The sequence below is a fragment of the Scyliorhinus torazame genome, chromosome X, assembly GCF_047496885.1.
Source record: "Scyliorhinus torazame isolate Kashiwa2021f chromosome X, sScyTor2.1, whole genome shotgun sequence".
NCBI classification, from domain to species: domain Eukaryota; kingdom Metazoa; phylum Chordata; class Chondrichthyes; order Carcharhiniformes; family Scyliorhinidae; genus Scyliorhinus; species Scyliorhinus torazame.
Window position 1 is genome coordinate 8,822,672 of NC_092738.1, and position 13,517 is coordinate 8,836,188.

Sequence of the window (13,517 nt, forward strand, 5' to 3'; positions counted from 1 at the left end):
GGGAGTAATCCCGAGATTACAACCCTAGAGGTCCTGTCTTTTAACTTTCTGCCTAGCTCCCTGAACTCCTGTGCCCCTTCCTGCCTATGTCGTTAGTACCAATATGTACAACGACCTCTACCTGTTTGCCCTCCCCCTTCAGGATGCCCTCTACCCGTTCGGAGACATCCTGGACCCTGGCACCAGGAAGGCAACATATCATCCTGGAGTCTCTTTCATGTCCACAGAAGCGCCTATCTGTGCTCCTACCTATAGAGTCCCCTATGACTATTGCTCTTCTGTGCTTTGACCCTCCCTTCTGAACATCAGAGCCAGACGTGGTGCCACTGCTCTGGCTGCTGCTGTTTTCCCCTGATAGGCTGTCCCCCCGACAGTATCCAAAGGGGTATACCTGTTCGAGAGGGGGACAACCACAGGGTATTCCTGCACTGACTGCCTGCCCTTTCTGGTGGTCACCCATAGTGATGGTACCTAAACCAGACGGTACCCAACGGTTGTGTGTGGACTATAGAAAGGTGAATGCAGTTACAAGAACGGACTCTTATCCTATCCCACGTTTGGAGGATTGCATTGAGAAATGGGGACAATCTGCTTTTATTTCCAACTTTCAGACATGGAAAGAACATTTAAAACATTGTATGGAGTTCTTCGGTCGACTTCAGGAGGCGGGTTTGGTGATGAACCTCGCCAAAAGTTAATTTGGAGAAGCCCGAATCACTTTCCTTGCGGAGTTTCCGTTATCCTCAAGACGAAGGGAAATAATGCGATTTCTTAGCATGAATGGCTTTGATCGAACAGTTGTGCAAAAGTTTTGTGGCGTGATTACTCCACTGATGGAATTGCTGAAGAAACGTCAAAAATTTCAATGGACAGCGGACTTTCAACAGGCATTTGACTGCCTGAAAGCTGTGATCACCAATGTGCCTGAATTGGAGAATTGCAAGGGACTCTGTGGTCAGATTGAACTAAAGTATCTGATTCTGAAGAGAAATGCCGAGTAGAGGAATGGATGGATCGTGCAGAGACTTTGTTCAAAGAGACTGTCAATCGAGAAGGATTTTGGTTTGAGGGAGAAGAACAAAGAAAAATGGACTATATTATTATACCTGTTTGCGTGTGTTGTTTTCTTTTTAAAATGAAAAGGTATATTTACTGTGTACATTTCTTAGTGGATGGTGCAAAAGTGAAAAATGAAACGATCTTGAAGTTGATGGGTTTTTTTTTCTTGGGGGGAGGTGTCATGTGAGAGTACCTTTACGACATGGATGTTTAATCAATGTACCTTTAAGAAAACAGTGATGTCAGAGAGTGGGTGCAGCGGAGGTCAGGTCAGCCATTTTCAGTTTAGTTTTACAGTTTGAAAAGAGCTTGGGAGTGTCTGTGTTTGCAGTGAGCTGGATCTCGGCCATGAAAGACTATCTCTGGATCATTTGAGTGATTTAAACTCATAATAGTAAAGCCTTTAACCTGATGTGATTCTGTTCAAAGGTGTTAAGTCTCTTGGAAGTTTGAAGGAACATTTTGAGGAATTATTTACTGTTGCAATATTTTCTGAGTGATCTTTGAAGTAAGGGGTGTTAAGAGATCCAATGTTTATTTAAGATGTTAAGTTGAGTTCATGGAATGAACATTGTTTTGTGTTTAAAAATCCACGTGTCCATAATTGTAATTCTACACCTAGGGAACAAGCCGTGTGCTAGGAAAAGCAACAAATACATTAAAGGGAGAGGTTGGTTGAACTCCATGATACATTTTGGGGTTCTGAAAATGCCTCGCCCATAACAGAAGGCAGATTATTATTTGAATGGTGTAAATTGAGAGAGGTGGATACTCAGCGAGACCTTGGTGTCCTCGTGCATCAGTCGCTGAAAGTAAGTACGCAGGTACAGCAGGCAGTAAAGAAGGCAAATGGTATATTGGCCTTCATGGCGAGAGGATTTGAGTATAGGAATAGAGATGTTTTACTGCAATTGTATAGGGCATTGGTGAGGCCACACTAGGAATATTGTGTGCAGTTTTGGTGTCCGTGTCTGAGGAAGGATGTTCTTGTTATGGAGGGAGTGCAGCGAAGGTTTACCAGACTGATTCCTGGGATTGTGGGACTGTCATATGAAGAGAGACTAAGTCAATTCTGATTATATTCATTGGAGTTTAGACGAGTGAGAGGGGATCTCACAGAAACTTACAAAATTCTAACAGGATTAGACAGGGTAGATTCAGGAAGAATGTTCCCGATGGTGGGGGATTCCAGAACAAGGGGTCATAGTTTGAAGAGAATTTCGGCGGGAGCAGAGTGCAGGGGCCTGTCGGGAGGTAAGTTTTTGATTTAAAAAACACTTACCTGGTCCCAATTCTGTTCTTCTTTTCTGTTTTATTATTATTTTTTAAAAAAAAGGCGGGAACCGGAAGTTCGACCCGCGGACCTCTGGGAAGGTTCCCCCCCCCCCCCGCCCCCAACCAATAAATTCTGGTGGAGAGGAAACCCGAGACACTACACGTGTAGTGTCTCCCACCCGCCCTCCTCCTCTAACCTAATAATAAGACCCATTGGTGTGAGGTAAGTGCCATATTATAGTATTATTTTATTTTAAATTTTTATTTATTTATTTATTAACCAGAGCTTGGTTGGAAGTTAGAGAGATGGCAGGGAAGGGAGTGCAATGTTCCTCCTGCAGGATGTTTGAGGTGAGGGATGCCGTTAGTGTCCCTGCTGATTTTACCTGCAGGAAGTGCAGCCATCTCCAGCTCCTCCAAGACCGAGTTAGGGAACTGGAGCTGGAGTTGGATGAACTTCGGATCATTCGGGAGGCAGAGGGAATTAGTTACACCAAAGATTGGAGATAGATGGGTAACTGTAAGAGGGACTGGGAAGAAGCAGTCAGTGCAGGGATCCCCTGCGGTCGTTCCCCTGAGTAACAAGTTTACCGCTTTGGATACTTGTGGGGGGGACGACTTACCAGGGGTAAGCCATGGGGTACGGGCCTCTGGCACGGAGTCTGTCCCTGTTGCTCAGAAGGGAAGGGGGGAGAGGAGCAGAGCATTAGTAATTGGGGACTCGATAGTCAGGGGCACAGATAGGAGATTTTGTGGGAGCGAGAGAGACTCACGTTTGGTATGTTGCCTCCCAGGTGCAAGGGTACGTGATGTCTCGGATCGTGTTTTCCGGGTCCTTAAGGGGTGGGGGAGCAGCCCCAAGTCGTGGTCCACATTGGCACTAACGACATAGGTAGGAAAGGGGACAAGGATGTCAGGCAGGCTTTCAGGGAGCTAGGATGGAAGCTCAGAATGAGAACAAACAGAGTTGTTATCTCTGGGTTGTTGCCCGTGCCACGTGATAATGAGATGAGGAATAGGGAGAGAGAGCAATTAAACACGTGGCTACAGGGATGGTGCAGGCGGGAGGGATTCAGATTTCTGGATAACTGGGGCTCTTTCTGGGGAAGGTGGGACCTCTACAGACAGGATGGTCTACATCTGAACCTGAGGGGCACAAATATCCTGGGGGGGAGATTTGTTAGTGCTCTTTGGGGGGGTTTAAACTAATGCAGCAGGGGCATGGGAACCTGGATTGTAGTTTTAGGGTATGGGAGATTGAGAGTATAGAGGTCAGGAGCACAGATTTGACGTCGCAGGAGGGGGCCAGTGTTCAGGTAGGTGGTTTGAAGTGTGTCTACTTCAATGCCAGGAGTATACGAAATAAGGTAGGGGAACTGGCAGCATGGGTTGGTACCTGGGACTTAGATGTTGTGGCCATTTCGGAGACATGGATAGAGCAGGGACAGGAATGGTTGTTGCAGGTTCCGGGGTTTAGGTGTTTTAGTAAGCTCAGAGAAGGAGGCAAATGAGGGGGAGGTGTGGCGCTGCTAGTCAAGAACAGTATTACGGTGGCGGAGAGGATGCTAGATGGGGACTCTTCTTCCGAGGTAGTATGGGCTGAGGTTAGAAACAGGAAAGGAGAGGTCCCCCTGTTCGGAGTTTTCTATAGGCCTCCTAATAGTTCTAGGGATGTAGAGGAAAGGATGGCGAAGATGATTCTGGATAAGAGCGAAAGTAACAGGGTAGTTATTATGGGAGACTTTAACTTTCCAAATATTGACTGGAAAAGATATAGTTCGAGTACATTAGATGGGTCGTTTTTTGTACAATGTGTGCAGGAGAGTTTCCTGACACAATATGTTGACAGGCCAACAAGAGGCAAGGCCACATTGGATTTGGTTTTGGGTAATGAACCAGGCCAGGTGTTGGATTTGGAGGTAGGAGAGCACTTTGGGGACAGTGACCACAATTCGGTGACGTTTACGTTAATGATGGAAAGGGATAAGTATACCCCGCAGGGCAAGAGTTATAGCTGGGGGAAGGGCAATTATGATGCCATTAGACATGACTTGGGAGGGGTAGGTTGGAGAAGTAGGTTGCAAGTGTTGGGCACACTGGATATGTGGAGCTTGTTCAAGGAACAGCTACTGCGTGTTCTTGATAAGTACGTACCGGTCAGGCAGGGAGGAAGGCGTCGAGCGAGGGAACCGTGGTTTACCAAAGAAGTGGAATCTCTTGTTAAGAGGAAGAAGGAGGCCTATGTGAAGATGAGGTGTGAAGTTTCAGTTGGGGCGCTTGATAGTTACAAGGTAGCGAGGAAGGATCTAAAGAGAGAGCTAAGACGAGCAAGGAGGGGACATGAGAAGTATTTGGCAGGAAGGATCAAGGAAAACCCAAAAGCTTTCTATAGGTATGTCAGGAATAAGCGAATGACTAGGGAAAGAGTAGGACCAGTCAAGGACAGGGATGGGAAAGTGTGTGTGGAGTCTGAAGAGATAGGCGAGACACTAAATGAATATTTTTCGTCAGTATTCGCTCAGGAAAAAGAGAATGTTGTGGAGGAGAATGCTGAGACCCAGGCTATTAGAATAGATGGCATTGAGGTACGTAGGGAAGAGGTGTTGGCAATTCTGGACAGGCTGAAAATAGATAAGTCCCCGGGGCCTGATGGAATTTATCCTAGGATTCTCTGGGAAGCCAGGGAAGAGATTGCTGAGCCTTTGGCTTTGATTTTTATGTCATCATTGGCTACAGGAATAGTGCCAGAGGACTGGAGGATAGCAAATGTGGTCCCTTTGTTCAAGAAGGGGAGTAGAGACAACCCCGGCAACTATAGACCGGTGAGCCTCACGTCTGTTGTGGGTAAAGTCTTGGAGGGGATTATAAGAAACAAGATTTATAATCATCTAGATAGGAAGAATATGATTAGGGATAGTCAGCATGGCTTTGTGAAGGGTAGGTCATGCCTCACAAACCTTAGAGTTCTTTGAGAAGGTGACTGAACAGGTAGACGAGGGTAGAGCAGTTGATGTGGTGTATATGGATTTCAGTAAAGCGTTTGATAAGGTTCCCCATGGTAGGCTATTGCAGAAAATACGGAGGCTGGGGATTGAGGGTGATTTAGAGATGTGGATCAGAAATTGGCTAGCTGAAAGAAGACAGAGGGTGGTGGTTGATGGGAAATGTTCAGAATGGAGTTCAGTTACAAGTGGCGTACCACAAGGATCTGTTCTGGGGCCGTTGCTGTTTGTCATTTTTATAAATGACCTAGAGGAGGGCGCAGAAGGGTGGGTGAGTAAATTTGCAGACGACACTAAAGTCGGTGGTGTTGTCGACAGTGCGGAAGGATGTTGCAGGTTACAGAGGGACATAGATAAGCTGCAGAGCTGGGCTGAGAGGTGGCAAATGGAGTTTAATGTAGAGAAGTGTGAGGTTATTCACTTTGGAAGGAATAACAGGAATGCGGAATATTTGGCTAATGGTCGAATTCTTGGAAGTGTGGATGAGCAGCGGGATCTCGGTGTCCATGTACATAGATCCCTGAAAGTTGCCACCCAGGTTGATAGGGTTGTGAAGAAGGCCTATGGTGTGTTGGCCTTTATTGGTAGAGGGATTGAGTTCCGGAGTCATGACGTCATGGACTTGAGGTTGTTTTCGTTAGAGAGAAGAAGGTTAAGAGGAGACTTAATAGAGGCATACAAAATGATCAGAGGGTTAGATAGGGTGGACAGCGAGAGCCTTCTCCCGCGGATGGAAATGGCTAGCACGAGGGGACATAGCCTTAAACTGAGGGGTAATAGATATAGGACAGAGGTCAGAGGTAGGTTCTTTACGCAAAGAGTGGTGAGGCCGTGGAATGCCCTACCTGCAACAGTAGTGAACTCGCCAACATTGAGGGCATTTAAAAGTTTATTGGATACACATATGGATGATAATGGCATAGTGTAGGTAGATGGCTTTTGTTTTTTGATTTCCCATGTCGGTGCAACATCGTGGGCCGAAGGGCCTGTACTGCGCTGTATCGTTCTATGTTCTATAAGGGGTAGACCTTTTAGGACTGAGGTGAGGAGAAATGTCTTCACCCAGAGAGTGGTGAATCTGTGGAATTCATGGAAGTTACAGTGCAGAAGGAGGCCATTCGGCCCATCGAGCACCCTATCCAAGCCCACGCCTCCATCCTATTCTGGTAACCCAGCAACCCCACCTCACCTTTTTTTTTTCTGGACACGAAGTGCAATTTAGCCTGGCCAATCCACCTAACCTGCACATCTTTGGACTGTGTGAGGAATCCGGAGCGCCCGGAGGAAACCCACGCAGACATGGGGAGAACGTGCAGACTCCGTACAGAGAACCGAACCTGGGACCCTGGAGCTGTGAAGCAACTGTGCTAACCACTTGTGCTACCGAGCTGCCACCTTCGGTACCACAGAAAGTAGTTGAGGCCAAAACGTTGTGTAATTTCGAGGAGGAATGAGATATAGCTTTTGGGGCTAAAGTGATCAAGGGATATGGAAGAAAGGGAGGATCAGGGTATTGAACTTGATGATCAGCCATGATCATAATGAATGGCGAAGCAGGCTCGAAGGGCCGAACGGCCTCCTCCTGATTCTAGTTTGTGTGTTTCTATCTATTTCAGGTTTGGTAACATCGGGCAGCTTTAATGTGTCTGACCTGGGCACAATGTCATTGTTTCCAATTGTAATGAGGATATTCCCAAACATAAAACATTGGATTTTTCAGAGTTTGCAAACAATATAGAGACTCACATCCTTTCTTTTCTTCTCCTCCTCTTTTCGCTTCTTTTCTTCTCTGATCTGCGCCAACCGTAGCTTTTTGCGCTCCAGCTCAGCTTTGAGTTCACTCTTGTCTGCCATAGTAGGGCACCTGAAAATGGAAGAGACCGTCTCAGCGAGACAATAAATCAGGGCTGAGGGCAGCACAGTGGATAGCATTGCTGCCTCGCGGTGCCGAGGTCCCAGGTTCGATCCCGGCTCTGGGCCACTGTCCCCTGGGTTTCGCCCCCACAACACAAAGATGTGCAGGGTAGGTGGATTGCCATGCTATCTTGCCCCTTAAGTGGAAAAAATTTATTGGGTACTCTAAATTTACAAGAAAATAGATAAATCAGGGCTGCTCCATTCATGAACCTCTTGTGACAACACCCTGAGCGAGGGCACGGTCAGTTCCAGCCCCACAGACCCCGGAGTCCCAACAATTTGTGCTTTCCTCAGTTCTTTAACCCTCGACTACTCCAATGAGTTGCAGGCATCAGATTCATAAGTAAAACATTAACAAACTGTTTATTAATAAGAGGAAAAAATGAATATTAAAAAAAATAACATGACAATTGTCCACCAGTCTACTGAACCCCACGGCCCCGTCCTACCGTCCACCCAGACAGACACAAGACAGACGCAAGGTTTGTGAGGTTAAAAAAAAAACAGGATTAAAGGGTAGGTTTGAGGTGAGGCTTCACTGCTGTGGTTGCGGCCTCTGGGAAGACATTTACTCAAGGAGGGAGCGAGATACAGTGATTTTCAGGTCAGCGCATTTTCAGGACCAGCCAAAGTTCTGGTCTCCACATTCTAAAAAGATATAGAGACATTGAATACGAACATAAGAACTAGGAGCAGGAGTAGGCCATCTGGCCCCTCGAGCCTGCTCCTCCATTCAATGAGATCATGGCTGATCTTTTGTGGACTCAGCTCCACTTTCCGGCCCGAACACCATAACCCTTAATCCCTTTATTCTTCAAAAAACTATCTATCTTTATCTTAAAAACATTTAATGAAGGAGCCTCTACTGCTTCACTGGGCAAGGAATTCCATAGATTCACAACCCTTTGGGTGAAGAAGTTCCTCCTCAGCTCAGTCCTAAATCTACTTCCCCTTACTTTGAGGCTATGCCCCCTAGTTCTGCTTCCACCCTCCAGTGGAAACAACCTCCCCAGATCTATCCTATTTATTCTCTTCATAATTTTATATGTTTCTGTAAGATCCCACTGCATCCTTCTAAATTCCAACGAGTAGAGTCCCAGTCTACTCAACCTCTCCTCGTAATCCAACCCCCTCAGCTCTGGGATTAACCTAGTGAATCTCCTCTGCACACCCTCCAGCGCCAGTACATCCTTTCTCAGGTAAGGAGACCAAAACTGAACATAATACTCCAGGTGTGGCCTCACAACTAATACAGTTGCAGCATAACCTCCCTAGTCTTAAACTCCATCCATCTAGCAATGAAGGACAAAACTCCATTCGCCTTCTCAATCACCTGTTGCACCATTAAACCAACTTTTTGCGACTCATGCACTAGCACACCCAGGTCCCTCTGCACTGCAGCATGTTTTAATATTTTATCATTTAAATAATAATCCCTTTTGCTGTTATTCCCAGCAAAATGGACAACCTCACATTTGTCAACATTGTATTCCATCTGCCAGACCCTAGCCCATTCACTTAAACTAACCAAATCCTTCTGCAGACTTCCTGTATCCTCTGCACTTTTTGCTTTACCACTCATCTTAGTGTCGGCTGCAAACTTGGACACCTTGCACTTGGTCCCCAACATCTATATAAATTATGAACAATTGTGGGCCCAACACTGATCCGTGAGGGACACCACTAGCAACTGATTGCCAACCAGAGAAACACCCATTAATCCCCACTCTCTGTTTTCTATTAATTAACCAATCCTCTATCCATGCTACTACTTTCCCCTTAATGCCATGCATCTTCATCTCATGCAGCAACCTTTTGTGTGGCACCTTGTCAAAGGCTTTCTGGAAATCCAGATATACCACATCCACTGGTAATGTCCTCAAAAAATTCCACTAAATTAGTTAGGCACGGAGCACGGTAGCATGGTGGTTAGCACAATTGCTTCACAGCTCCAGGGTCCCAGGTTCGATTCCCCGCTGGGTCACTGTCTGTGCGGAGTTTGCACGTTCTCCCCGTGTCTGCGTGGGTTTCCTCCGGGTGCTCCGGTTTCCTCCCACAGTCCAAAGATGTGCAGGTTAGGTGGATTGGCCATGCTAAATTGCCCTTAATGCTGGGTGGGGTTTCTGGGTTATGGGGATAGGGTGGAGGTGTGGACTTGGGTAGGGTGCTCTTTCCAAGAGCCGGTGCAGACTCGATGGGCCGAATGGCCTCCTTCTGCACTGTAAATTCTATGATCTATGACCTGCCCTTTATGAATCTAGGCTGCATCTGTCCAATGGGACAATTTCTATCCAGATGTCTTGCTGTTTCTTCCTTATTGATAGATTCCAGCATCTTCCCTACCACCAAAGTTAAGCTAACTGACCTATAATTACCTGCTTTTTTTGAAAAAATTATCACGAGTGCATTTGAAATTGCCCTAGCTATCTCTTTTAGTACCCTGGGATGCATTCCATCAGGGCCAGGAGACTTGTCTACCTTTAGCCCCATTAGCTTGCCCATCACTACCTCCTTAGTGACAACAATCGTCTCAAGGTCCTCCATATCATAGCCTCATTTCCATCAGTCACTGGCATGGTATTTGTGTCTTCCACTGTGAAGACCGACCCAAATAACCTGTTCAGTTCCTCAGCCATTTCCTCATCTCCCTTATTAAATCTCCCTTCTCATCCTCTAAAGGACCAATATTTATTGGGGGCAGCATGGTAGCCTTGTGGATAGCACAATTGCTTCACAGCTCCAGGTTCCCAGGTTCGATTTCGGCTTGGGTCACTGTCTGTGCGGAGTCTGCACATCCTCCCTGTGTGTGCGTGGGTTTCCTCCGGGTGCTCCGGTTTCCTCCCACAGTCCAAGGATGTGTAGGTTAGGTGGATTGGCCATGATAAATTGTCCTTAGTGTCCAAAATTGCCCTTAGTGCTGGGTGGGGTTACTGGGTTATGGGGATAGGGTGGCGGTGTTGACCTTGGGTAGGGTGCTCTTTCCAAGAGCCGGTGCAGACTAGATGGGCCGAATGGCCTCCTTCTGCACTGTAAATTCTATGATAAAGTATGATTAACTTAGCCACTCTTTTTGGTTCTATATATTTGTAGAAACGTTTAACATAGAACATAGAAAATACAGCACAGAACAGGCCCTTTGGCCCACGATGTTGTGCCGAACCTTTGTCCTAGATTAATCTGACAGTGCGGCACTCCCTCAACACTGACCCTCTGACAGTGCAGCACTCCCTCAGTACTGACCCACTGACAGTGCAGCACTCCCTCAGTACTGACCCTCTGACAGTGCGGCACTTCCTCAGTACTGACCCTCTGACAGTGCAGCACTCCCTCAGTACTGACCCTCTGACAGTGCAGCACTCCCTCAGTACTGACACTCTGACAGTGCGGCACTCCCTCAGTATTGACCCTCTGACAGTGCACCACTCCCTCAGGACAGACCCTCTGACAGTGCAGCACTCCCTCAGTACTGACCCTCTGACAGTGCGGGACTCCCTCAGTACTGACCCTCTGACAGTGCGGCGCTCCCTCAGTACTGACCCTGTGACAGTGCGGCACTCCCTCAGTACTGACCCTCTGACAGTGCAGCACTCACTCAGTACTGACCCTCTGACAGTGCAGCACTCCCTCAGCACTGACCCTCTGATAGTGCAGCACTCCCTCAGTACTGACCCTCTGACAGTGCAGCACTCCCTCAGTACTGACCCTCTGACAGTGCGGCGCTCCCTCAGTACTGACCCTCTGACAGTGCGGCGCTCCCTCAGTACTGACCCTCTGACAGTGCGGCACTCCCTCAGTACTGACCCTCTGACAGTGCAGCACTCCCTCAGTACTGACCCTCTGACAGTGCGGCACTCCCTCAGTACTGGCCCTCGGACAGTGCAGCACTCCCTCAGTACTGACCCTCTGACAGTGCAGCACTCCCTCAGTACTGACCCTCTGACAGTGCGGCGCTCCCTCAGTACTGACCCTCTGACTGTGCGGCATTCCCTCAGTACTGACCCTCTGACAGTGCGGCACTCCCGCAGTACTGACCCTCTGACAGTGCGCACTCCCTCAGTACTGACCCTCTGACAGTGCGGCACTCCCTCAGTACTGACCCTCTGACAGTGCAGCACTCCTTCAGTTCTGACCCTCTTGACCGTGCGGCGCTCCCTCAGCACTGACCCTCTGACAGTGCGGCGCTCCCTCAGCACTGACCCTCTGACAGTGCGGTGCTCCCTCAGTACTGACCGTCTGACAGTGCAGCACTCCCTCAGTACTGACCCTCTGACAGTGCAGCACTCCCTCAGTACTGACCCTCTGACAGTGCAGCACTCCCCAGGTACTGTCCTCTGACAGTGCAGCACTACCTCAGCGCTGACCCTCTGACAGTGCAGCAGTCCCTCAGTACTGACCCTCTGACAGTGCAGCACTCCCTCAGTACTGACCCTCTGACAGTGCAGCACTCCCCCAAGTACTGATCCTCTGACAGTGCAGCACTCCCTCAGGACTGACCCTCTGACAGTGCGGCACTCCCTCAGTACTGGCCCTCTGATAGTGTGGCACTCCCTCAGTACTGACCCTCTGACAGTGCTGCACTCCCTCAGTACTGACCCTCTGACAGTGCGGCGCACCCTCAGTATTGACCCTCTGACAGTGCGGCACTCCCTCAGGACTGACCCTCTGACAGTGCGGCACGCCCTCAGTACTGACCCTCTGACAGTGCAGCACTCCCTCAGTACTGACCCTCTGACAGTGCGGCGCTCCCTCAGTACTGACCCTCTGACAGTGCGGCACTCCCTCAGGACTGACCCTCTGACAGTGCGGCACTCCCTCAGGACTGACCCTCTGACAGTGCAGCACTCCCTCAGTACTGACCCTCTGACAGTGCGGCGCTCTCTCAGTACTGACCCTCTGACAGTGCAGCACTCCCTCAGTACTGACCCTCTGACAGTGCGGCTCTCCCTCAGTACTGACCCTCTGACAGTGCGGCGCTCCCTCAGTACTGACCCTCTGACAGTGCAGCACTCCCTCAGTACTGACCCTCTGACAGTGCAGCGCTCCCTCAGTACAGACCCTCTGACAGTGCGGCACTCCCTCAGTACTGACCCTCCCACAGTGCAGCACTCCCTCAGTACTGACCCTCTGACAGTGCGGCACACCCTCAGTACTGACCCTCTGACAGTGCAGCACTCCCTCAGTACTGATCCTCGGACAGTGCAGCACTACCTCAGCACTGACCCTCTGACAGTGCGGCACTCCCTCAGTACTGACCCTCTGACAGTGTGGCACTCCCTCAGTACTGACCCTCCGACAGTGCAGCACTCCCTCAGTACTGACCCTCCGACAGTGCAGCACTCCCTCAGTACTGACCCTCCGACAGTGCAGCACTCCCTCAGCACTGACCCTCTGACAGTGCAGCAGTCCCTCAGTACTGACCCTCTGACAGTGCAGCACTCCCTCAGCACTGACCCTCTGACAGTGCGGCACTCCCTCAGTACTGACCCTCTGACAGTGCGGCACTCCCTCAGTACTGACCCTCTGACAGTGCAGCACTCCCTCAACACTGACCCTCTGACAGTGCAGCACTCCCTCAGTATTCACTCTGACAGTGCAGCAGTCCCTCAGTACTGACCCTCTGACAGTGCAGCACTCCCTCAGCACTGACCCTCTGACAGTGCAGCACTCCCTCAGTACTGACCCTCTGACAGTGTGGCACTCCCTCAGTACTCACTCTGACAGTGCAGCACTCCCTCAGTGCTGACCCTCTGACTGTGCAACGCTCCCTCAGTACTGACCCTCTGACAGTGCAGCACTCCCTCAGTACTGAACCTCTGACAGTGCAGGACTCCGTCAGTACTGACCCTCTGACAGTGCAGTACTCCCTCAGTACTGACCCTCTGACAGTGCAGCACTCCCTCAATACTGACCCTCAGACAGTGCAGCACTCCCTCAATACTGACCCTCTGACAATGCAGCACTCCCTCAGTACTGACCCTCTGACTGTGCAACGCTCCCTCAGTACTGACCCTCTGACAGTGCAGCACTCCCTCAGTACTGACCCTCTGACAGTGCGGCGCTCCCTCAGTACTGACCCTCTGACAGTGCGGCACTCCCTCAGTACTGAGCCTCTGACAGTGCAGCACTCCGTCAGTACTGACCCTCTGACAGTGCGGCACTCTCTCAGTACTGACTCTCTGACAGTACAGCACAGCCTCAGTACTGACCCTGTGACAGTGCAGCACTCCCTCAGTACTGACCCTCTGACAGTGCAGCACTCCCTCA

General features: G+C 49.4%; 1 protein-coding gene across 2 annotated transcripts in view; it reads right to left on the reverse strand.

Annotated features, from left to right (window-relative positions):
• The window catches only part of LOC140405453 (cytoplasmic dynein 1 intermediate chain 2-like), a 190,159-nt gene that overhangs the window by 157,452 nt on the left and 19,190 nt on the right, over positions 1-13,517 (reverse strand). For both annotated transcript variants that reach the window (XM_072493884.1, XM_072493885.1), the window contains exon 2: positions 7,083-7,200. In XM_072493884.1, coding sequence (XP_072349985.1) covers positions 7,083-7,190 — 108 coding nt within the window. In that variant the 5' untranslated portion in view covers positions 7,191-7,200. The remainder of the gene's footprint in view (positions 1-7,082; positions 7,201-13,517) is intronic.